This window comes from Podarcis pityusensis (assembly GCF_964106645.2).
Source record: "Podarcis pityusensis genome assembly, chromosome: 2".
Classification (NCBI taxonomy): domain Eukaryota; kingdom Metazoa; phylum Chordata; class Lepidosauria; order Squamata; family Lacertidae; genus Podarcis; species Podarcis pityusensis.
This window is the reverse complement of record NC_138029.1, coordinates 116,362,265-116,388,226: the sequence shown is the minus strand read 5'-3', so window position 1 is coordinate 116,388,226 and position 25,962 is coordinate 116,362,265. Positions and strand designations below refer to the sequence as shown.

Here is a 25,962-nt window from a genome sequence, read left to right as displayed (position 1 = left end):
CCTCTTCACAGAGTATAAACATTGAAATGAATGAGCCTGTTGGCTGTGCATGTTAATTGCAGCAGGTCTACTCTGAGCAGAGCCAGGGATATCAGAGAATTTCAACAAGTGGAAAAGTGGCAGGCAAAAACTCCTACTGTGTACATATTATTATTAATAATAATGTTATTATTTATATGACACCTACCTGACTGGGTTGCCCCAGACGATCGTCACACGTTGTTAGGAATGGTTGCAACTGGACTATAACTTTGAACTCTGGCAATGCCCTTGGATGGACGTCAGAAAGGTGTGTGTTCAGAAACTTGTCTACTGTCCAAAGGTAAGCATTTGTTGCTCCTCCCACTTTTGCCTCTGTTGGCATATGGCCCTTGAAAGTTTGCTTATAAGGCAATGTGGCCCTCAGGTTCCCCAGACTTTGGCTGGTCCAGTAAGGCTCTCCTCCTGTTCTTACACCCTCCTCACCCCCCCCCACACACACACCCAGGAAGGACAGAAAAGGTGTACAAATGTTCAAACCTGCTTTATTAAAACTTTGTCAGAAAACATCTTGCATTGTTTAAAAAGAAAAAGAGGTTCACTTATTCCTCGTCTCTCCACCACAGCTCTGCTGCCCTGGCATTCACTGTTTGATTTGGAAAAGGACCTGTGTGTATTTGCTCTGCAGGTTTCTGACAGGATTTTCCTGACAGAGGAAAGTGGAACAGTTACATGGACACCCACAACACACTTATCAGAGCAGCAAAGGAAAAGGAAACTTGTGGGAAAAGGAGAACTGGAATCATGGAGAGGATGGTGGTGAAATTAGGCCGAATCCTCACTCAGCTATGTGGTTTGATGTTGGCCAACTCACCGCCTATCAGCCTACCTCACAGGGTTCTTGAGAGTCTTTCTCACACTCATTGGTTAAATGAGCAACATTTTTCTTTTAAAAAAAGTTGTCTTTTTAAAAAAATGATTAAATGATCTGCTTTTTAACATACCAATTACAAAGACATTCTGTGGAGCAGACGACACTGCTCTTCCCAACAGATCCTGCAAAGAAGGCAGAAATTGAAAAAAATCAGATTCATTCCATTTGAAATAAGATGAGAAGAAAGGGACAGTTGGGAATACGTGAAACTTTCTAGAAATATTCACAGCCGCAGAAGCAAAAGAGGATGAGAGGACGAGAGAAAGATTCAGGCCAAAGTTCAAACCATCAGCAACCAACCAAAGATCATAAGACATTTCTATTTTATTTTATCATGAGGCTTTTCAAGGACAGGCTATAATTCTTTACAAAGCCTCTGTGTTGACCGATAAAGTCAACAGCACCACCATGTGGACAAATGATAACATTTCACTTCTCCAAAGCTGAGAGGTGGCAAAAGGAGGGGGAAAGATGCAACTAAAGTGGTCCATCATAATAACTGGCAAGAAGTGTTTCCACTGAGAAAGCAATTCATTATGAGAAAAGTCAGAATTCTTTGTTGTTGTTTAGTCGTTTAGTCGTGTCCAACTCTTCGTTACCCCATGGACCAGAGCACGCCAGGCACTCCTATCTTCCACTGCCTCCTGCAGTTTGGTCAAACTCATGCTGGTAGCTTCGAGAACACTGTCCAACCATCTCATCCTCTGTCGCCCCCTTCTCCTTGTGCCCTCCATCTTTCCCAACATCAGGGTCTTTTCCAGGGAGTCTTCTCTGCTCATGAGGTGGCCAAAGTATTGGAGCCTCAGCTTCACAATCTGTCCTTCCAGTGCGCACTCAGGGCTGATTTCCTTCAGAATGGAGAGGTTTGATCTTCTTGCAATCCATGGGACTCTCAAGAGTCTCCTCCAGCACCATAATTCAAAAGCATCCATTCTTCGGCGATCAGCCTTCTTTATGGTCCAGCTTTCACTTCCATACATCACTACTGGGAAAACCTTAGCTTTTACTATGCGGACCTTTGTTGGCAAGGTGACGTCTCTACTTTTTAAGATGCTGTCTAGGTTTGTCAAAGTGCAAGTAGATAAATAGGTACCGCTCTGGCAGGAAGGTAAACAGCGTTTCCGTGCGCTGCTCTGGTTCGCCAGAAGCGGCTTAGTCATGCTGGCCACATGACCCGGAAGCTGTTCGCCGGCTCCCTCGGCCAATAAAGCGAGATGAGCGCCACAACCCCAGAGTCGGTCACGACTGGACCTAATAGTCAGGGGTCCCTTTACCTTTTAACAGCCAGAGACCCAAGTTTGAGAGACACCACTCTAACCACTACACCACCACGAGCTCCCCAGTAGCTGGTAACGGTGATGGGCAGATATTTCAACAATTGCCAAGGCTGAGGTCAGATCTCTGGGGTTTTATTCCCATCTATCTAGACTTGCTTGAAAGGGTCAACTCCACCACCATACTGTCCAGAATTTCGTAATCCGGGCAAGTTCCGTGTTCCCAATATGTTTTATTCTCATTTATTGATTGATAAATATTTACACCTGAGAGGTACAATTCATCTGATTTTCAGCTCCCTGTCTCGCACCATTTCCAGGAAAATGGCATGCCCCCCCCCCCCCGTTTGCTTTCAAAGAAAAGCAGAGTTGTACCAAATACCACATTTTTTAAAAAAGGCATGGGAAGGCAAAGGAGGATGGGGAGAGAGAGAGGAGAGAATGGGCACCTACTAGGATATATTGAAATCTTGCTACACTGTTAGGCTTTGTAACCCGGCCAAGCCACACAACTTGCCCAAAGTCACAAAAAGGGATTTGGGAGAGATGGAGCCAAATGGACTTCTCCCCAAAGGCGCTATTCATCCTGGGTGAAATATACTCAGAGTCGCAAAGTGATTTCATGCTCTTTATTCAGCTCATAGTGGTACATAACACTGGGTGATGTAGAGCAGGGATAGGGAAACATATATGGCCCTCCAGGTCTCTCCGTCTGGCCCCCTGAACTCTCCTCAGGCCACGCTTTGTGCTCTCCTTGAGTGCTCTTGCCTGGCTGGGATTTGGCCTTGAACTCCGATATGGCCTCTTTCTTGCCTGGATACAGAGGGGTGTGTGAGCGTGTATACAAACTACCCTTGTTTGATATCCACATGTCTCAAGAGACAATGGAGTGCACATCCAGGGGTCAGAGACATACCAAGGTGAGTGTGGTGGGTTCGGCCTGCCCCGGGTGTCATCCTGACGGGGGTGACATTTGCTGCGCCGCCCGCACTGAGCTGGAGGAGGCAGGCAGGGGAGAGGACGAGCGCAGCTCTCCCCCCTTCCCCCGAGGCTCGGGGTACGCTTGGGAGTGGCGGGGGGCGCCATAAGCTTCTCAATATTGAATATGCATGATTGCTGCGAAGCAGAGCAGAACCAGGGAAAAACAGAAGCCGTAACCTTGAATTATCTTGATTCCTGCAAGGGCGCGGGGAGGAGGGGGCGGGAGGTTATTTTGATTGATGCATCTGATCAATGCAATATGCACAGTTAATATTTAGCTCACATGGCTTGCTTCATGCCGATCTACACAAGTGACCCTCTGTGATTTTCTCGGACCTGCTTTTCACCTACAGGGTTTTAAAGCTTTGCTAATATTATTGCATTTATTGCTTTTGCTGACAGACACTCAAAGGATCCTGGTGATGGCTGGTTCATAGTTCCAGGATGCTGTGTGCTTGACCACACTTCCACCCCCCAAAGCAGTTGTGTAATTAAAAGAAGAAGAAAAGAAAAGCAATTCTGTGGCTAACTGACCAATTCCTTTAAATAGGGTCAATTAACGAAGTTCACACTTTTGACAACCAGTCTGTTGCTTTTGCAAAAAAATATTCCTAGACATAAGACTTAAAAAAAAATATTAAAGCCCTTTCAGTCTCCCATTACAAGGCTAAGCACAGCAAACTACATTCCCACCCCTCTCCCCAAGGCTGGTGACAAAGTTTATAAAACCATGCTTTTGTGCACAGTTTTCATGGTGTGTTGGCATTTGTTTTATGTTATTTCTAATGACCAAGTATTTATACAGATTCTCAGAATGGCTTTCAAGTAATTCAAATTGTGCAAAAAAAGTGGGGATGTGTATGTATATATATATATATATATGTGTGTGTGTGTGTGTGTGTGTGTGCGCGCGCATGCGCTTGCGTGCACTTTCAGTGATACAGGGGAAATGTCTTCTGAAGAAAATGTTGCAGTAATTTTGGGAATGAAATTTTTCACCAACCTTCGCAGAAATTCTCAGGATGGGATTACCACATTAAAATGATCTCATCCGTGTAACATAAAATGAATGTGCCTCATTTACTCTGTCAAGGCTGCAGTGGGGATTTAGCTTCACTTAACAACATAACACTTAACAACTCAATGAAGCCACTCTTGGGTTATTTACTTCTGTGTGCTTGTGTACCTGTGTCTCCCTTGTATCTATTAGGGACCATTCTCTTGCCTTTCCTTTGATATCCATGCTACTGATTACTTCTGCCGTTTTAATTTTAGAGAAAGTGCTTAATTTAAAAATGATCTGTACTATAAAATAACAGTGGTAACAATACATTGAAGGCAAGTAAATATTTTGGGGAGGGTGGTCCCAGAGCCCTAGCGCCACCATCCCAGAGGGGATACAGTGGTACCTCGGGTTAAGTACTTAATTCGTTCCGGAGGTCCAACCTAGCAGTTCAAAAGCAGGTCAAAGTGCAAGTAGATAAATAGGTACCGCTCCGGCGGAAAGGTAAATGGCGTTTCCGTGCGCTGCTCTGGTTTGCCAGAAGCGGCTTAGTCATGCTGGCCACATGACCCGGAAGCTGTACGCCGGCTCTCTCAGCCAATAAAGCGAGATGAGCACAGCAACCCCAGAGTCGCCCACAACGGTCAGGGGTCCCTTTACCTTTACCTTTACCTTACCCAGATACTTAGGAAGTGGAAGTAATTTTAATATTTTAGCTTTTGTATGTTTTAAAGTAGGGTTGTAAATTTTTCTTGATTTTACTGCTGTGGTGTTCTTTTTGTTTGCTTGGGGAAACCCCTCTGCAGGTTTTTAAAAATAAATTTTATTCAATTAATAATAATAATAATAATAATAATAATAATAATAATTTATTATTTGTACCCCGCCCATCTGGCTGGGTTCCCCCAGCCACTCTGGGTGGCTTCCAACAAAGATAAAAAAATACACTAAAATGTCACATATTAAAAACTTCCCTGAACAGGGCTGCCTTCAGATGTCTTCTGAATGTCAGGTAGTTGTTTATCGCTTTGACAAGAAATATAAATAAATTAACACAAGCCAAAACACAATCCATCCTAAGTATCTCTCCACAGTGCCGTTCCTTAAAATACCATCTGAACAAAATTGGTGAAGCAGTAAAGAGTTCATTGAGGACAATAGGTTCTTGCAAAAGCGGGAGTCCAAAGCAGGCACAGTCCAGCTGGGGCAAGGAATGAGTTTATATTCCCTATGCACACGTTCCCTCCCTCGCCTTCCCATTGGTTGGGTGCTGCAAGGTTTTCCTTCCCCCAATTATCAAATAACAGACATGAGGCTGAACGTGGGGAGAATTTCTCCTTCCCCCTCAGAGTTGCCTCCACTTCCGGCTTCACCAGCAGAGATAATATTGGGGCTTGGAAAGGAGGGAGGGAGGGGAGGAGGCGGGAATCGGGGCTGCATCGTGCGGAGGCGGAGGAGGGGGCTTCTTCCTAATCAAGCCTCCTAATTAAGCGCCCTCACTCCCTGCCTCCCCCGCGGGGGCTCCCATTCCCGCCCCCGCTGCCCAGGATTTCGGGTGAGTGCAAAGCCAATGGCGGGGAAGGAGGGAAGGGGCTTTGCGAGGGGGTCCAGGAGGAGAAGCCCCTGAACGGGGAGGGGGAGAAGGGAGGAAAGGGAGCTGTTTCCTTAAAGGGGGCCTTGAAGGGGAAGGGGGGGGGGGAGAAGCTTCCTCCTGCAGGGATCTGGTGGAAAGGGAGTTGCAGGGAAGGAGGCAGGAGAGGGGAGAGGGGTGGGCATTGCTGGCCAGGTTTGCAATAATAATAATAATAACAATAATAATTTTGATATTTATATCCCGACCATCTGGCTAGGTTTCACCAGCCTCTCTGGGCAGCTAACAACATCTATAAAATGTCAAATGTTAAAAACTTCCCAATACAAGGCTGCCTCCATATGTCTTCTAAAAGTTCTGTAGTTCTTTATCTCTTTGACGCTGGAAGTGAGGGCGCCATTAACTAGAACTCCCTCTGCCTGCCCTGAAACTTCACTTCTCGCAGTGAGAGAACTGGCAGAAGAACCTCGTAGGAGGACCTCAGTGTCCTGGCTTCCTTCCTTATCTTTAGGCACCAGGCCAAAGCATTGCTCTTCTCCCAGGCGTTTGGCTCATTAAACAATCTATGGACTTCACAACTGCATGGGGGGCGGCGGGAGGGTTGTCATTTTTATTTCTTACTCTGCTATGCATCTCTGTGGTTTTTTTTCTTGTAAGCTGCCCTGTGATCTTTGGAGGAAGGGCAGTATAGAAATGTAAAGAATAGCTGTAAAAATAGGAAGCCCTGTTGTGTTCAAGGGAGAGGTTGAGACAGAGTCTCTGACCAGCAATGTATACCAGGACATGCTTAGGATGGAATATTATTATTATTATTTTATTATTAATTCATTACTTGCACCCTGTCTATCTGACTGTGTTGCCTCAGCCACTCTGGGCAGCTTCCAACAAAATAAAAACATTAAAACATCAAAAACTTCCCTGTACAGTGGTACCTCAGGTTAAGTACTTAATTCCTTAAGTACTTAGTCCGTACTTAACCTGAAACTCTCCTTAACCTGAAGCACCACTTTAACTAACTGGGTCTCCTGCTGCTGCCGCGCCGCTGGAGCATGATTTCTGTTCTCATCCTGAAGTAAAGTTCTTAACCTGAAGCTCTATTTCTGGGTTTGCGGAGTCGGTAACCTGAAGCGTATGTAACCTGACGTACCACTGTACAGGGCTGCCATCGGAGGTCTTCCAGTTTGGCCTTTGATTTTTCAAGAAATGCCCTCTTTAAGGAATCTGCTCTTTAAGGAGCAGTGCTCCAAAGTGCTTATCTTGTGAACTTGCCGTCTAAGTTGTTTACTCCTGACCAAAGCTCCTGTTTCCCAAAAGGACAGGAGGGGGAGCAGAGGAGGAAACGGATGGGTTTGAAGGCTCCTTCCACAAGCCACCTCTCTCCCCTGAGCAACAAGAGCAAAGGGTGTTTGCAGGGCAGGAGGACAGAGGAGGAGGCAGTGAGGGAAGAGGGACGAGTGGGCGGATCCCCCGCCTCTCCGAGGGGGTCCAGATGCAAGCAAGGGGCTTCCTTCTTCTCCATGCAAGGGCCACCCATGTATTCAGAGCAGTCCTTTGCAGATGAACTCTTAAGTTCCAAGGGATCTACTCTCAGGCCACTAATGTGCATACCATGCCAGCCTTAGGAAGGGAGGTGGGACAGGCAGGTGAAAGGAATTTGCAAGGGTGTTTGAAAATGGGTGGAGGATCTTGGGAAGGGGGTATCCAGTTGGGGTTTCTCCAGGGGCAGCAGAATGTCTTGGGCAGGAGAATCCCGGCAGGGCCTCTCAGACTCCCTTGGCTTCTTCTTCCCTCCCTCCCAGGAAGCTGCAACTTGCTCTGGCTTCTGCGCTCCTCAGGAAGCTGAACCTGCAAACCTAGCTGAGACTGAACCTGCAACCCTGGCCAGGATGGAAGGAGGAAGATGGACGGGTGACCTGGTCAGGCCCTCTCCCGCATCCCTCCCCACAACCTCTGAGCATTCCCTCCCAGGACCCTTTGAGAAATCTGGTGAGTTCCAGGGGAGAGAGGAGATGGGGAGAGGGATAGATGGAAGGTGGTGGGAGAAAGAGGAAAAGATGGAGAGGAGACAAATGGAAGGAAGTTCCTGACAGGAAGAAGGAAGGGGTGAGGCCTTCTCCAAAGCAGCTCTTTGTTTCTTGAATCCCTTTCATAAAGTAGTGGGGGCAGACTTTCTTCCTCCAGGATTTTAAATCTTAGGAGTTACAGTGGTACCTCGGGACTCAAACTTAATTGTTCCGGAAGTCTTCCAAAACCAAAGCGTTCCTAAACCAAGGCATGTTTTCCCATAGAAAGTAATGCATTAATCCATTCCAGACTTTTAAAAACAACCCCTAAAACAGCAATGTAACATGAATTTTACTATCTAAAAAGACCATTGATCCATAAAAAGAAAGCAATAATCAATGTTCTGTACCATAAAATAAATAAGACGGCATTGTAGATGAAAAAAATTAAAATTAATTTTTTTTGTACCTGCACTGATTATAGTCATTGATTAAATGGGGGGCTTTTATGCCTTTCCACAGTCAATCTATAAATCAATCATAAAACAAAAACAAGCCTCAGTCAAAAATGAAAAAGCCACAAAAACACAAAAAATAGGAAAAAACTAAAGCAGCAAATGTCACCTCAGAACACTGCAGCCAGGAATGGCTTGAATATTGATGGGGGCGGAGGAGCTTAAATTAGCTGTGCAAGGGAACAAATGGCCTTGATTACGATGGAGACAACTTAAATTAGCTGCTCAAGGGTAAAACGGAATGAAAAAAAGCCTTAAATAGGATGGGGGGCACCTAAAGTTACTGCGCAACAGTACAAATGGAAGCTCAGGAGCACGTTCGGTTTCCGAGGCAAACTTCAAAAACAGGAGCACCTACTTCTGGGTTTGCAAATGATGAATCAACAGAAGCATAGTCAATCTATGGACTTCCCTATTTTTTTGAAATATTTTTATTGTTTTTTACAAATACAAGTTTATATCAAAGACATTTTTCTAATCATTTCATGAGATTCTCTGAATCACATGACTTCGCTCCATCCCTTTCATGGGTCCTTATATTAATTTTTTCAAAACTACATACAGTGGTACCTCCGTTTGCAAACGGGATCCGTTAAGGAGCCCCAGACAGAGCCCGAATTTTTTGCAAACCGGAGGACCGCTTCTGTACACGCACACGGCGCAATAGAGTGTTTCTACGCATGCGAGCAACAAAACCCGGAAAAATACCAGAGGGTTATGTAACACAATATACTAGTGTATAGATACATTCTCCACAGTTTTCATTTATCTAAATTGTGCATAAACCTATTTACAAGTGATTCCTAAAGTCCAGCTAAATTTTTGATTTGCGTGCAGTAATCTCATAGGTAAATTATAAAATTTCCCCATTCTTTTTTAAAGTCCTTGTTTTCTTGATTCCCGAGTCTCGCGGCTAATTTTGCCATTTCGGCAGAGTCCAGCAGTTTGGCTTGCCATTCTTCCCTAGTTGGGATTATTGCATCTTTCCATCGTTGGGATAATAACATCTGTGCAGCTGTTGTCGCATACATAGTCTTTCCTGGTCTTTTGCGATCTCAGTACCTGTAATTCCAAATAAATATGCTTCTACATTCTTAACAAACATTATTTTAAACATTTTTTCCCAATTCATTATATTTGTTGTTGTTGTTTAGCCGTTTAGTCGTGTCCAACTTTTCATGACCCCATGGACCAGAGCACGCCAGGCACTTCTGTCTTCCACTGCTTCCCGCAGTTTCGTCAAACCCATGCTGGTAGTTTCGTGAACACTATCCAACCATCTCGTCCTCTGTCGTCCCCTTCTCCTTGGGCCCCCATCTTTCCCAACATTAGGGTCTTTTCCAGGGAGTCTTCTCTTCTCATGAGGTGGCCAAAGTATTGGAGCCTCAGCTTCAGGATCTGTCCTTCCAGTGAGCACTCAGGGCTGATTTCCTTAAGAATGGATAGGTTTGATCTTCTTTCAGTCCATGGGACTCTCAAGAGTCTCCTCCAGCACCATAATTTAAAGGCATCAATTCTTCGGCGATCAGCTTTCTTTATGGTCCAGCTTTCACTTCCATACATCACTACTGAGAAAACCATAGCTTTTACTGTATGGACCTTTGTTGGCAAGGTGATGTCTCTACTTTTTCATTATATACCATTTCCCAAAATGATACTGTTATCTTACATGACCACCACATATAGCAAACGGTACCCACTTCCTCTTTACACTTCCCTCAGATATTTGAACTTTATACATTTTAGATAACTTACTAGGAGTCAAATACCACCCGTATATCATTTTCATGTAGTTTTCTTTCAATGTACAGCAAGCTGTGAATTTCAGATCTGTTTTCCAAAGCCTCTCCCAATCTGCCATTTGTATGTTATGTCCTAAGTCCCTTTCCCATTTCGTCATAACTGATTTGACCTGTTCATCCTTTATATACCGTTCTAGGAGCAAATTACACATTTTAGACAGATCTTTTTATGTTACTTCCTAAGAGTTCTTTTTGAAATGTGATGTCTCTTAACTAAAACCTTTCTTTTTGTCTATCTTAAAGATATCGTTTAGTTGATAGTACTGTAACCAGTCAGTTAAAGCTTCCCTTATCTCTTCAAAATCTTTTAATTTCAGTTGGTTTTCAACTTCAGTTAACAGCTCTCTATAAGTCGGCTGATAACTTCTCATATTCAATTTTTTTCCGAGATATTACTTCCAAGGGGGAAAGCCACCAGGGTGTTTTTTACTCAAGCAAATTTTTATACTTCTCCCATACCCTACAAATTGGTTTTCTTACTATATGATTCTTAAAAGCTCTAAACACCTTGGCCTTTTCCTACCATAAATATGCATGCTATCCATTATTTGTGTTCGTCCAGATCTAAAATACAGTATCTGTGTTTTCCATTCCCGGTTCTAGCAGATACAGGATGCTTCATAATAAAGTTTTGTAATGGTTATAGGGGTTGCTCGTGCGTAAGTTGCCGCCACTCCTGGCTAGGTTGCCTGGTTAAACCTTTTCTGTCTGGACAGCCCTTCACTTCGTGGCTGTTTCAGTCGCTAGCAGAATCCGTCAATGGGCGTTTCTTGAACCTCTTCCAGCAAAGAAGTTCTTTGACGCCAAGTCTCCGCCTACTCTCCCTGCACGGAAGTCTTCTGCGCAGGGTGGGTGTGGGCAGCGGAGGACCTGTTCTCTCCCCGCTGGTCTCTGGCGAGGAGTCCTGGAGCCCCCTCGCCGATTCCCCCATCTGCCCCCTTTATCCCTGGTGTTACGCTGATTTCCTTCCCCAGCCGATGAGCTGCCTCTCTCCCTGCTGGGCCCTTCTCCAGCATCGCTTGGGAGCCTTGCCTCCGCCTCTAGCTCCAATGGCAGTTCCCTGACAAGTTTCAAATCCGGCAGGGCGAAACCTCCTCTCTCTCTCTCTTACATCTGTTAATAATTTATTTTTTATACTTGATTTCGTCCCTTGTCAGATAAACCTAGATATATCTTCTTGCCATTTTTCAAAGGATCCTGCGTTGCCTATTGCCAGGACTGATTGGAATAAAAATAACATTTTTGGCAATACATTCATTTTTATTACTGATATTCTTCCCCAAAATGATAAATTCATTCTTCCCCATATCTCTAAAGCTCTTTTTATTTCTTTCCACTCATTCTTGTAATTGTCTTTAAAAATATTAATATTCTTAGCTGTCAAACAAATACCTCAGTATTTGACTTTGTTATGTATAACTAACTCTGTTTTCTGTTGTAATTCCTTTTGATCTTCCTCCATTGTGTTTTTTACCAAAAACTTAGTCTTATTCTTGTTTAGTTTAAAGCCTCCGGCCTGCCCGAAGTCCTGTATCTTTTCTACCACCTTCGGTGGAGTACCGTATTTTTCGCTCTATAACACGCACCTGACCATAACACGCACATCGTTTTTAGAGGAGGAAAACAAGGAAAAAAATTCTGAATGAAACAGTGGATGTATCATTTTTGTGCTTCATGCTGTGGCCACAGACATGTGATCTGATGGTGAATTTGGGGTAGCTCAATGCAAAGATCCTGAGGATCCATGTGGATCCATGCTTTTTAACCACGTTTTTGCACCATTGCAGCCCCAGGCAACAGTGGGTGTGTGATTTTGGGGGGGCAGGCTGCTATGTGATCTGATGGTGAATTTGGGGTGGCCCAATGCAAAGATCCTGAGGATCCATGTGGATCCATGCTTTTTAACCACATTTTTGCACCATTGCAGCCCCAGGCAACAGTGGGTGTGTGATTTTAGGGGGGCAGGCTGCTATGTGATCTGATGGTGAATTTGGGGTGGCCCAATGCAAAGATCCTGAGGATCCATGTGGATCCATGCTTTTTAACCACATTTTTGCACCATTGCAGCCCCAGGCAACAGTGGGTGTGTGATTTTTGGGGGGCAGGCTGCTATGTGATCTGATGGTGAATTTGGGGTGGCCCAATGCAAAGATCCTGAGGATCCATGTGGATCCATGCTTTTTAACCACATTTTTGCACCATTGCAGCCCCAGGCAACAGTGGGTATGTGATTTTAGGGGGGCAGGCTGCTATGTGATCTGATGGTGAATTTGGGGTGGCCCAATGCAAAGATCCTGAGGATCCATGTGGATCCATGCTTTTTAACCACGTTTTTGCACCATTGCAGCCCCAGGCAACAGTGGGTATGTGATTTTAGGGGGGCAGGCTGCTATGTGATCTGATGGTGAATTTGGGGTGGCCCAATGCAAAGATCCTGAGGATCCATGTGGATCCATGCTTTGTAACTACATTTTAAGTGGGGAGTGAAGGAAAAACACAGAAGGGACAAGAGAGCGGTGTGCAGAGAATCAGCTGGCTAAGAAAGCAGGAGAGGGATTTTACGGGAGGAAGGAAAGGAAGGCAAAAGTTTCCACAAACCGAAGCCAGCTTTCTCTCTCCTCCTGCATGTTTTCTGGCTGCCTGCGAGGAGCACGAGGAGCACGGAGAGGAATTAGAAGGAAAGACCTCTGCTTTCCCCTCTGCTTGCCTGGAGGGGAGGGGCTTTCCCTGCTCTTTGTTCTGTTTGAGCAAACACAGCAACGAAACAGAGGAGGGTGGGCAGTAAGACTCTGAGGCAGAATGCAGGAAAGCAACCACTTCCTCTTTTCAGGTTTCCCTCTCCGACACAACGCACGATTGATTTTTGCTGATTTTTGTTCCTGCGCTCCCCTAATCGGCTCCAGGGACCCCCCACATTCGCTCCATAACACGCACAGACATTTCCCCTTACTTTTTAGGAGAAACAATCTGCGTGTAATAGAGAGAAAAATACGGTATTTTTGGGATCCACTATAATTACAATTACTGTAAAAGCTTTTAATTTATATGCTTTATTTTCTACTGTTATTCCTGTAATTAATTTCTCCACTTTTTCTCTCTCGCCAGGGCCTCTAATACCAAAATAAATAATAATGGTGATAGGGTATCCTTGTCTTGTCCCCTTCATTATTTTACACTTTTCTGTTATAACCTTATTAACAATCAGCATAGACTGTTGGTAAAAATAAATTGCTTCCCCATAATTCATTTTTTCTTTTATATTTTTCATAAAAGCCCATGAAACATTATCAAAGGCCTTTTCAGCACCTATAAACATTAAGGCCACTTTTTTTTCATTTCTTACTTTCAAATATTCAATAATATCAATTATATTCCTTATATTCTCCTTCATCTGACGTCCTGGTAGAAAGCAGGCCTGCTTGTGATGAATTTTTTCTGCTAAAACACCTTTTATTCTATTGCCCAAGATATGAGCAATAGTCTAAATGGATTTCTATGGACTTCCATCCTACAGGAGTGATGGCCAACAACTTGGATAGCTTGAAAAAGAGGATTAGACTGAAAGCACAGGAAGGCAGGGGGCTCTTGTACTCAAATCCTGCTTGCTGGTTTACTGCAGGCATTTAGTTGACCACTGTGAGAACAGGATGCTGGACTGGGGGGCCTTTGCTCAATCGAACAGGCTCTTCTTATGTTCTAATACAGGCATCCCCAAACTTGGCCCTCCAGATGTTTTGGGACTACAACTCCCAATGTCCCTAGCTAACAGGATCAGTGGTCAGGGATGATGGGAATTGTAGTCCCAAAACATCTGGAGGGCCAAGTTTGGGGATGCCTGTTCTAATATATTGCAATATTTTTACAGTTACATGTGGCATAGGTAACACAAAAGTTTTACTTCTTAGTCATAGGAGAGACTGCTATTCAAGCCTGTGATCATTTCCTCCCTGGAAAAAGAGAAATACTGTGGTACCTCGGGTTACATACGCTTCAGGTTACATATGCTTCAGGTTACAGACTCTGCTCACCCAGAAATAGTGCTTCAGGTTAAGAACTTTGCTTCAGGATGAGAACAGAAATCGTGCTCCGGCGGTGAAGGCCCCATTAGCTAAAATGCTGCTTCAGCATAAGAACAGTTTCAGGTTAAGTACGGACCTCCAGAACGAATTAAGTACTTAACCCGAGGTACCACTGTACAGAGATGTGTCTAAGAAGCCAGTTCCACCATAAATTATAACATAAATGCATTTTATTAAGTGAATGGAGTGATCATGTCTCATTCTTGCCATTATCACATCTACATTCCTAGAAGTTTGGAACGTAAGAGAGGACAGTGGAGAATGGAGACTGTTAAAATAAGAGACAGTGCATATTGGGATTAACGTGTTTTTTAGTTCCTTTCTTTTCTTTCTTGAAAGTCTTAACAGGATTCTCTCCCCCCCCCCACTCCCAAACAGGTGAGGAAGATGATGGCCAGAATTCTATGGAGTCATCTGTGAAATCATTGGGAAGAACAAAGAAACAGTTTAAATGCCTGGAGTGTGGGATGTGCTTTAGTCACAGTGGAAGACTGAGAAGACACCAACAAACTCATACAGGGGAGAAACCATTTGCATGTATTGAATGTGGAAAGAGCTTCAGTAAAAACGGAGCACTTAGAATACACCAACGAACTCACACAGGGGAGAAACCATTTCAATGTATTGAATGTGGAAAGAGCTTCAGTGTAAGTGGAAACCTTAGAAAACACCAAAAAACTCACACGGGGGAGAAACCATTTGAATGTATTGAATGTGGAAAGAGCTTCATTAAAAGTGGAGCACTTAGAAGACACCAACAAACTCACACAGGGGAGAAACCATTTCAATGTATTGAATGTGGAAAGAGCTTCAGTCAAAACGGAGCACTTAGAATACACCAACGAACTCACACAGGGGAGAAACCATTTGCATGTATTGAATGTGGAAAGTGCTTCAGTGAAAGTGGAACACTTAGAAAACACCAAAAAACTCACACGGGGGAGAAACCATTTGAATGTATTGAATGTGGAAAGTGCTTCAGTCTAAACGGAGCACTTAGAATACACCAACGAACTCACACAGGGAATAAACCATTTAAATGTATTGAATGTGGAAAGAGTTTCAGTGAAAGTGGAGCACTTAGAAGACACCAAAAAACTCACACGGGGGAGAAACCATTTCAATGTATTGAATGTGGAAAGATCTTCAGTCGATATGAAGCACTTAGAATACACCAACGAACTCACACAGGGGAGAAACCATTTAAATGTATTGAATGTGGAAAGAACTTCAGTGAAAGTGGAACACTTAGAAAACACCAAAAAACTCACACGGGGGAGAAACCATTTGAATGTATTGAATGTGGAAAGAGCTTCGGTGAAAGTGGAACACTTAGAAGACACCTACAAACTCACACGGGGGAGAAACCATTTGAATGTATTGAATGTGGAAAGTGCTTCAGTCAAAACGGAGCACTTAGAATACACCAACTAACTCACACAGGGGAGAAAGCATTTAAATGTATTGAATGTGGAAAGATCTTCAGTCGATATGAAACACTTAGAATGCACCAACGAACTCACATTGGGGAGAAACCATTTAAATGTATTGAATGTGGAAAGAGCTTCGGTGAAAGTGGACACCTTAGAAGACACCAACTAACTCACACGGGGGAGAAACCATTTAAATGTATTGAATGTGGAAAGTGCTTCAGTCTAACTGAAAGCCTTAGAAGACATCAACGAACTCACACGGGGGAGACACCATTTAAATGTATTGAATGTGGAAAGAGCTTCAGTCAAAATGGAACACTTAGAAGACACCAACGAACTCACACAGGAGAAACCATTTAAATGTACTGAATGTGGAAAGAATGTGGAAAGCTTCAGTCCATATCGACACCTTATAAGACACCAACCTCAGCTGCAGTAGAGCACTTAGAATACACCAACTATTTTTTTAAAAATAATATTTATTAAAGTTTTAAAGGTTACAAAAGGAAAAAAGAGAAAACACCAAATTAAGCAAAAAACAAGACAATACATCACAACAAGTAAAAACAAACAGAAGAAAAAAGAAAAAAACAAACAAAAGAAAAAAGAAAAAAAACAAATCAAACCTTCCCATTACTTATCTTTCATTTGCTTGTTTCCTTGACCTCCTCGCACCTCCCTTTTTTGTATTCTAGTTGAGTTAGATATTTCAGCAAATCCTTTCCATCTTTGTTTTTATCCTAATAATTTATCTTAATATACTGTAATTTTACATTCTTCCAGGATATGCCTGGAAGCGAAAGGAAAGTCCAATGCTGTAAAGAAAAATATTGCAAAGGAACCTGGAATGTAAGAACCATGAATCTGGGTAAGTTGGAGGTGGTCAAAAGTGAGATGGCAAGAATAAATATTGACATCCTGGGCATCAGTGAACTAAAATGGACAGGAATGGGTGAATTCAGTTCGGATGACCATCATATCTACTACTGTGGGCAAGAAACCCGTAAAAGAAATGGAGTGGCCCTCATAGTCAACAAAAGAGTGGCGAAGGCTGTACTGTATCAAAAATGATAGAATGATCTCGATACGAATCCAAGGCAGACCTTTTAACATCACAGTAATCCAAGTTTATGCACCAACTACTGGTGCTGAAGAAACTGAAATTGACCAATTCTATGAAGACTTACAACACCTTATAGAAGTGACACCAAAGAAGGATGTTCTTCTCATCATAGGGGATTGGAATGCTAAAGTAGGGAGTCAAGAGATAAAAGGAACAACTGGCAAGTTTGGCCTTGGAGATCAAAACGAAGCAGGGCAAAGGCTAATAGAGTTCTGTCAAGAGAACAAGCTGGTCATCACAAACACGCTTTTCCAACAACACAAGAGACGACTCTACACATGGACATCACCAGATGGGCAGCATCGAAATCAGATTGATTATATTCTCTGCAGCCAAAGATGGAGAAGTTCTATACAGTCAGCAAAAACAAGACCTGGAGCTGACTGTGGCTCAGATCAACAGCTTCTTATAGCAAAATTCAAGCTTAAACTGAAGAAAGTAGGAAAAACCACTGGTCCGGTAAGATACAATCTAAGTCAAATCCCTTATGAATACATAGTAGAAGTGAGGAACAGGTTTAAGGATTTAGATCTGGTGGACAGAGTGCCTGAAAAACTATGAATGGAGGCTCATAACATTATACAGGAGGCAGCAACGAAAACCATCCCAATGAAAAGGAAATGCAAGAAAGCAAAGTGGCTGTCCAATGAGGCCTTACAAATAGCAGGGGAGAGAAGGCAAGCAAAATGCGAGGGAGATGGTGAAAGATACAGGAAATTGAATGCAGATTTCCAAAGAATAGCAAGGAGAGACAAGAAGACCTTCTTAAACGAGCAATGCAAAGAAATAGAGGAAAGCAATAGAATGGGAAGAACCAGAGATCTGTTCAAGAAAATTGGAGATATGAAAGGAACATTTCGTACAAACATTTCCATAATAAAGGACAAAAGTGGAAAGGACCTAACAGAAGCAGAAGACATCAAGAAGAGGTGGCAAGAATACACAGAGGAATTATACCAGAAATAAATGGATGTCCCGTATAGCCCAGGTAGTGTGGTTGCTGACCTTGAGCCAGACATCCTGGAAAGTGAAGTCAAATGGGCCTTAGAAAGCACTGCAAATAACAAGGCCAGTGGAAGTGATGGTATTCCAGCTGAACTATTTAAAATTTTAAAAGATGATGCTGTTAAGGTGCTACACTCAATATGCCAGCAAGTTTGGAAAATTCAGCAGTGGCCAGAAGATTGGAGAAGATCAGTCTACATCCCAATCCCAAAGAAGGGCAGTGCCAAAGAATGCTCCAACTACCGCACAATTGCACTCATTTCACACGCTAGCAAGGTTATGCTTAAAATTCTACAAGGAAGGCTCAAGCAGTGTGTGGACCGAGAACTCCCAGAAGTGCAAGCTGGATTTAGAAGAGGCAGAGGAACCAGAGACCAAATTGCAAACATGCGCTGGATTATGGAGAAAGCTAGAGAGTTCCAGAAAGACATCTACTTCTGCTTCATTGACTATGCAAAAGCCTTTGACTGTGTCGACCACGGCAAACTATGGCAAGTTCTTAAAGAAATGGGAGTGCCAGATCACCTCATCTGTCTCCTGAGAAATCTCTATGTGGGACAAGAAGCTACAGTTAGAACTGGATATGGAACAACTGATTGGTCCAAAATTGGGAAAGGAGTACGACAAGGCTGTATTTTGTCTCCCTGCTTATTTAACTTATATGCAGAATTCATCATGCGAAAGGCTGGGCTGGATGAATCTCTAGCCGGAATTAAGATTGCTGGAAGTAATATCAACAACCTCAGATATGCAGATGACACAACCTTGATGGCAGAAAGTGAGGAGGAATTAAAGAACCTTTTAATGAGGGTGAAAGAGGAGAGCGCAAAATATGGTCTGAAGCTCAACATCAAAAAAACGAAGATCATGGCCACTGGTCCCATCACCTCCTGGCAAATAGAAGGGGAAGAAATGGAGGTAGTGAGAGATTTTACTTTCTTGGGCTCAATGATCACTGCAGATGGTGACAGCAGCCACGAAATTAAAAGACGCCTGCTTCTTGGGAGAAGGGCAATGACAGGCCTAGACAGCATCTTGAGAAGTAGAGACATCACCTTGCCAACAAAGGTCTCTCTTAAGGCATTACATGCCGTAAATTTCATACCTGTGGTCCATAACTGTTCCCAGTCAGCCATCATAATGTTGTGTCCAACATCTTGTGCCCATTTAATCATAGCAGATTTCACCGTTTCATCCTGAGTGTTCCATTTCAACAGCAAGTTATACATTCTTGACAAGTTCTTAATTTTGGGATCTAACAGTTCTGTTTCCAATTTTGATTTTTCCACCTGGAAGCTAATTTTCTTGTCCAAATTGTAAGCCTCCATTATTTGGTAATAATGAAGCCAATCTCGCACTTTGTTTTTTAGTTTTTCAAAACTCTGCAGTTTTAATCTATCTCCCTCTTGTTCCAAAATTTCCCAATATTTCGGTCATTTGGCCTCCATATTGAGCTTTTTCTGAGCCTTCGCTTCCATTGGTGACAGCCACCTTGGAGTTTTGTTTTCAGGCAAGTCCTTATATCTTATCCAGACATTAAACAGTGCTTTCCTAACAATATGGTTTTTAAACGCTTTATGTGCTTTGACCTTATCATACCACAAATATGCATGCCACCCAAATACATTATTAAAACCTTCTAAGTCCAGAACACTCATCCCAAAACAAGAAGCAGACACAACCCAAGTCAAAAATTACAGACCAATTTCACTATTATACACAGATAATAAAATATTTGCAGGAATCCTTGCGAGGAGGTTAAAGAAATTGTTATCAGAAATTATTCATAATGACCAGGGGGGATTTCTACCAGGTCGGCAGATAAGAGATAATACAAGAAATATAATTAACATGTTAGAATATTTATCGGTGAGGATTGATAAACAAGTTATAATGATGTTTGTGGATGCCGAGAAGGCTTTCGATAATGTGGCTTGGGACTTCATGCTGAAAAACTTGGAATATATGGAAGTGGGAAACGATTTCCTCAACGGGGTTAGAGCAATATATACCGAGCAGAAAGCCAAACTGATAATAAACAACATAGTGACAGAAGAGATAAAGATTAAAAAAGGAACAAGGCAGGGTTGCCCACTCTCCCTGTTATTATTTATAACAGTGCTAGAAGTTCTTCTGGACTCAATAAGACAAAACAGAAATATAAAGGGGGTGTTAATTGGACAGAATGTGTATAAGACCAAAGCCTTTGCGGATGATGTAGTAATAATGTCAGAAGAGCCAACAATCGCAATAGAACATATATTAAAGGAAATTGACCAGTTCGGAGAGATAGCAGGCTTCAAATTAAATAAGACAAAAACAAAAATCTTAAGTAAAAACGTGGACCAAAGGGTAATAGAAATAATACAACAACAATCACAGATAGAAGTCACTAAGAAAGTCAAATACTTAGGAATCTGGATAACACCTAAAAACATAGACTTGTTCAAAAACAATTATGAGCTGACATGGAAGGGAATAAAAAAGGACCTGGAAATATGGGGAAGGTTGAAATTGTCATTCTGGGGAAGAATCAACACAATTAAGATGAATGTCCTACCAAGGTTGATGTTCCTATTTCAAACCATACCTATAATTAAGGGAATCCGAATCTTTAAAGAATGGCAAAGAGTACTCTCAAGATACATCTGGCAGGGCAAAAAACCTAGAATTCAGTTCAAATTATTAACAGACATAAAGGAAAGAGGAGGTTTTGCCCTGCCAGATTTGAAGCTATACTATGAAGCTACATGTCTTTGCTGGATAAAAGACTGGGTAAAGCTGGCAAATAAGGAGCTACTCGACTTGGAGGGCTTCGAAAATAGATTCGGTTGGCACGCCTACTTATGGCGGAATAAAAGGAAAGTACATAAGGGGTTTGAAAACCACATCTTTAGAGGGCCACTAATTGAAATATGGGAAAGGTATAAAAACCTGCTAGAACCGAAAACACCACATTGGCTGTCGCCTCTGGAAGCAGAGAGCATAAAGACGATTAATATGAGAAGTAATTGGGTAACGTATAGTCAACTAGTAATTAAAGAAGATGGGAAATGGAAACTAAAACCATACGAGCAAGTAAAGGAATATGTATATGACTGGCTAAAGTATCATCAGGCAAATGAGATGTTTAGAAGAGATACTAGAGAAAGAGGTTACATAGATAAAGACTCCAAATTCCAGATAGAGATAATAAACAATGAAGTGAAAATTATATCAAAGATGTATAGGATGTTGCTTAACTGGAATTTGGGGGACGAGGTAACCAAACCGGTGATGATTCGATGGGCAAGGGATATAGGCCATACCATACAATTTGAGGATTGGGAGAAACTTTGGAAGGATGGGCTAAACTTTACAGCTTCTATATTGATAAAGGAAAATGTCATGAAGATGTTTTATAGGTGGTATTTAACACCTACAAAATTGTCAAAAATGTACAAAGTGGACAATAGGCGCTGGAAATGCAAGGATAAAGAGGGCTCCTTCTACCACATGTGGTGGGAGTGTGGAAAAGTGAAACACTTTTGGGAAAAAATTTACACCGAATTAAAGAGGATTTTAAAATATACGTTCACAAAGAAATCAGAGATTTTCCTATTAGGACTGCTGGGACAGGAGATTAAAAAAGAAGATCATAGATATCATAGTATACATAGTATACTATGCGGTTACAGCAGCAAGGGTAGTCTTAGCCCAGAGGTGGAAGCAGCAGGAAATACCAACGATAGAAGAGTGGAGATCAAAGTTATTAGACTACGCGGAACTAGATAAAATGACAGGGAAAATCAGGTATGCAAGAGACCAAAAGTTCATTAAGGATTGGGAAAAATATGTAGACTATCTGGAATACATCAGTGAGGGACAAACAACGCTAAGGGGATTTAGAGATGTGCTGTGACAAAACATGAACTATTGCACATTGTAAATAGGAGATAAAGATATGAATAATGACAATAAAACTTAGGGAATGCGTAACTTTATGGATTACTTCAAATGATTTTCGGATAAGCTGAAGGAAGTGCCAAAAGGGATAGCTAAGAGATTGGTTTGAAGTGAAAATTATAAATTTGTGTATTCTTTTGTATTTGTTTCTTTTCGTATGTGGGTGTGTATGTATCTGTACTATATGTTTAATTTAGTGTAAGTTTTGTGTGTCTGTTTTTTTTCTTATGGAACCACGCAATAAAAAAGAATTTGGCAAAAAAAAAAAAAGCTTAAGGTCTGGCAGGGCAAATCCACCTCTTTCTTTATTTTATTTTATTTTATTAAAAGTAATATTTATTCAAATTTTCAAAAATACAAAAAATCAAAAACATCAACAAAATAACATAAAAGAAGAAAAAAGATAAAACAGAAAAAACAAAAAAGGTATAGATTCAAATTGCATCATCTCATTAGCTTGTGTCTTAGACCTCCTCACACCTCCCTTTTTGTATTCTAATTTGTTCATTATTTCAGCAAATTCTTCCCATACTTCTCAATTTTTATTTAAATAATTTATCTTAGCAATCTTTCTCAATTTACCATTGTTGTCTTTAACTTTATCTTACCTTCAAGACCATAGACTTCAAAATTTAGAATTTAAACCATATTTATACTTAACTCCTTCAAGCCTTTCTGCTAAAGCCAATTGGTTCCTTTCCAGCACAATCTGCTATTTCATTAATATTACACAGAAATAAAAAGATATATAAAAAGAGGTTCTCTTCTAATTTTGTCCGTCGTCCCTTCTTCCTGGTTTCGGGTTGTGTCAGTCCTTTCTTCCCTTTAAGTCTTAACCATCAATCCAGTGTTCTGATGTCTGAGGCTCTCAGGTCACTTCCATGTCCCCTCTGCTGGTTTTCTTGTTCCTGTTTATGATAAGACACTTCCTTGTCCCTTGTTGAATTCTTTCGTAGTTTCTTCCCTTTCTCCTTGGGGAGTGGGTCTCTGGGGAATTCCATGCAGTCGTAGTCTCCATTTTCTTTCATCAAGTTGTTCCATTCCCCACAGTCCCACTCCCCTATGCTGATTTTGTAATCCAAGCAATAGTTGTTCCAGAGATACTTATCATTTTGTTTCACAGTCCCACTAGAGCTAAGAATTTCCATAACTCCAAAAACTTGCAGACACTCTTCAAGTTCGATGACTTTAGATCTCTCCCTTTGTAACTTTTGAGGTGCAATCGCAACCTCTTCCATCTTCCACTGCCCTTGGACTTGCCTTGAGTCAGTTTCCTGAATTGGTTGTAGTGAAGTTTCTTTCTCTTCTTTTCCTGTCAGTTCATACTTTCTGGCTACAGCAGCCATAAAATCCAGCTTTTCATTCATCAAGTTCATATCCTCATGCAGCTGCTGCAGCAAAGCATTCACTTTGCCAAGGGCAGAAGGTGGAATTTCCTCCCTGCTCATTTCTGTTCAAGGTCAAGTATCTGGTCCCACGCTGATTCTCACAGCTGTTATGTCTCCCTGTGGACTGCAGCAAAAAAATTGACAAGCTCCCTCTAGGGGACACAGTTTCTATTTAACGCCCATCTTTAAAATGTATCCAACAAAGGAAAATTTACTTTCAATTTTCTAGTACTTTGTTTCCTTACAATACAAAAAAGCAGAGAGCAACATTAAAGTTAATTTGTTTCTCTTTTATTTCTATCTGTCCAAGAATATTCCGTTTTCTTCAAAGATTACTGTCCTGACGTCCCGTCCCCAGGTTTGGGACGTTGGAAATTTATATTCCTTTACTCTCTTTCTGCAGGGTTAGACGGTCAAAGTTCTTTCCCCCCCCCTTCCTCCTGTTGTCAAGAGGGTTTTGGTGGTCATGGGTGCAGGAAATTTCAATCTTAAGATCAAATTCCAGGCTATTTAGCTTGTACGATCTTTGCTTCAGTCTGATTACAAAAAGCGGAAGGCGGACTTCCTGTTTAGACCTTCCCGCTTCGTTACCTAATTCAAAGATTTTTCCTTAGTCAAATCTTCCGTTTTTACTCACCGGTACTTGTTTAGAGTCCAAATGTCATCAGGAAAAAGTCAGCGCTCTCCAGCGATGGCTGTGCGGCTTCCCTCCGTGAAAATAGCAATCGGTCCGCTGCACCGCGCTGCTCGTCCCACTTTGCTCCGGAGCCCCAAAAGGGGGTTTCCTTGCGAGTAGGGGAGGCGCTCTTGGTGCTCTGCCGAACCCCATGTCCCCAGGCTTCTCCACCTGGGGTTTCTAGCGGGTCCCCACCTTCGCCGCAGTGGGAAGACCCAGTTTCCACGGAGCCCATTCCTCCGGTCGGAGGAACTCCGCCATTCGCCGATGGTGCTAACCCGGAAGTCCAAATCCACCTGTTTCTTTAGCATCAGTTAATATCTTAAATTTTATTTGAGGCTTCTTGCCCTGCCAGACAAATCTAGAAATATCTCTCTGCCACTTCTTGAAACAATCCATTTTATCCACAATTTGCAATGTTTGAAACAAAAACAGCATCCTTGGCAATACATTCATTTTTATCACAGCAATCCGGCCTAGCAATGATAACTTCAAATTTGATCATATTTCTAAATCCTTTTTCACTTCCACCCAGCATTTTTCATAATTGTCTTTAAATAAATTTACAAGACAGAGCTGTTCCACCAGGCCTTTGGTCAGGGTGCAGCCTGACTCCCTCCTCTGGCAACCCGCACAGAATTTTGCTTAATCGGTTGCCATCAATTTGATTTTAATTAATTTTTATAATGAAATATTTTTAGAATGTGTGATTATTTGACTGTTTGATTATTTGATTGTTGTTAGCCGCCCTGAGCCCGGCTTCGGCTGGGGAGGGCGGGATATAAATAAAATTTATTATTATTATTATTATTATTATTATTATTATTATTATTTATTCTTGGCAGTCATATTAACCCCTAGGTATTTCACTTTCTTAACCAGTGTTAATCTTGTCTCCTTCTGAAACCTCTCTCTCTCAATCACTGTTAGATTTTTCTCTAAAACCTTGTTGTTGTTTAGTCGTTTAGTCGTGTCCGACTCTTCGTGACCCCATGGACCAGAACACGCCAGGCACCTCTGTCCTCCACTACTTCCCGCAGTTTGGTCAAACTCATGCTGGTAACCTTGAAAACACTATCCAACCATCTCGTCCTCTGTCGCCCCCTTCTCCTTGTGCCCCCCATCTTTCCCAGCATCAGTGTCTTCTCCAGGGAGTCTTCTCTTCTCATGAGGTGGCCAAAGTACTGGAGCCTCAGCTTCACGATCTGTCCTTCCAGTGAGCACTCAGGGCTGATTTCCTTAAGAATGGATGCGTTTGATCTTCTTGCAGTCCATGGGACTCTCAAGAGTCTTCTCCAGCACCATAATTCAAAAGCATCAATTCTTCGGCGATCAGCCTTCTTTATGGTCCAGCTCTCACTTCCATACATCACTACTGGGAAAACCATGGCTTTAACTATACGGACCTTTGTTGGCAAGGTGACGTCTCTACTTCTCAAGATGCTGTCTAGGCCTGTCATTGCCCTTCTCCCAAGAAGCAGGCGTCTTTTAATTTCGTGGCTGCTGTCACCATCTGCAGTGATCATGGAGCCCAAGAAAGTAAAATCTCTCACTGCCTCCATTTCTTCAACTTCTATTTGCCAGGAGGTGATGGGACCAGTGGCCATGATCTTCGTTTTTTTGATGTTGAGCTTCAGACCATATTTTGCGCTCTCCTCTTTCACCCTCATTAAAAGGTTCTTTAATTCCTCCTCACTTTCTGCCATCAAGGTTGTGTCATCTGCATATCTGAGGTTGTTGATATTTCTTCCGGCAATCTTAATTCCAGCTTGGGATTCATCCAGCCCAGCCTTTCGCATGATGTATTCTGCATATAAATTAAATAAGCAGGGAGACAAAATACAGCCTTGTCGTACTCCTTTCCCAATTTTGAACCAATCAGTTGTTCCATATCCAGTTCTAACTGTAGCTTCTTGTCCCACATAGAGATTTCTCAGGAGACAGATGAGGTGATCAGGCACTCCCATTTCTTTAAGAACTTGCCATAGTTTGCTGTGGTCGACACAGTCAAAGGCTTTTGCATAGTCAATGAAGCAGAAGTAGATGTCTTTCTGGAACTCTGTAGCTTTCTCCATAATCCAGCGCATGTTTGCAATTTGGTCTCTGGTTCCTCTGCCTCTTCTAAATCCAGCTTGCACTTCTGGGAGTTCTCGGTCCACACACTGCTTGAGCCTTCCTTGTAGAATTTTAAGCATAACCTTGCTAGCGTGTGAAATGAGTGCAATTGTGCG

The 25,962-nt window shown here is 42.3% G+C and overlaps 1 protein-coding gene across 3 annotated transcripts in view; it reads left to right on the top strand.

The window, feature by feature from the left end:
• The window catches only part of LOC308469526 (uncharacterized protein), a 62,509-nt gene extending 37,971 nt beyond the window's left edge, over positions 1-24,538 (top strand). Inside the window, exons 1-3 of one of the 3 annotated variants that reach the window (XM_080992113.1) lie at positions 5,355-5,726; positions 7,562-7,748; positions 14,540-24,538. In XM_080992113.1, coding sequence (XP_080848239.1) covers positions 7,649-7,748; positions 14,540-15,954 — 1,515 coding nt within the window. In that variant the 5' untranslated portion in view covers positions 5,355-5,726; positions 7,562-7,648 and the 3' untranslated portion in view covers positions 15,955-24,538. Of the gene's footprint in view, positions 1-5,354; positions 5,727-7,561; positions 7,749-14,539 lie in introns of those variants that run through there. The other 2 variants (XM_080992112.1, XM_080992114.1) reach the window with 2 other exon arrangements.
• Positions 24,539-25,962: the final 1,424 nt, after the last annotated feature.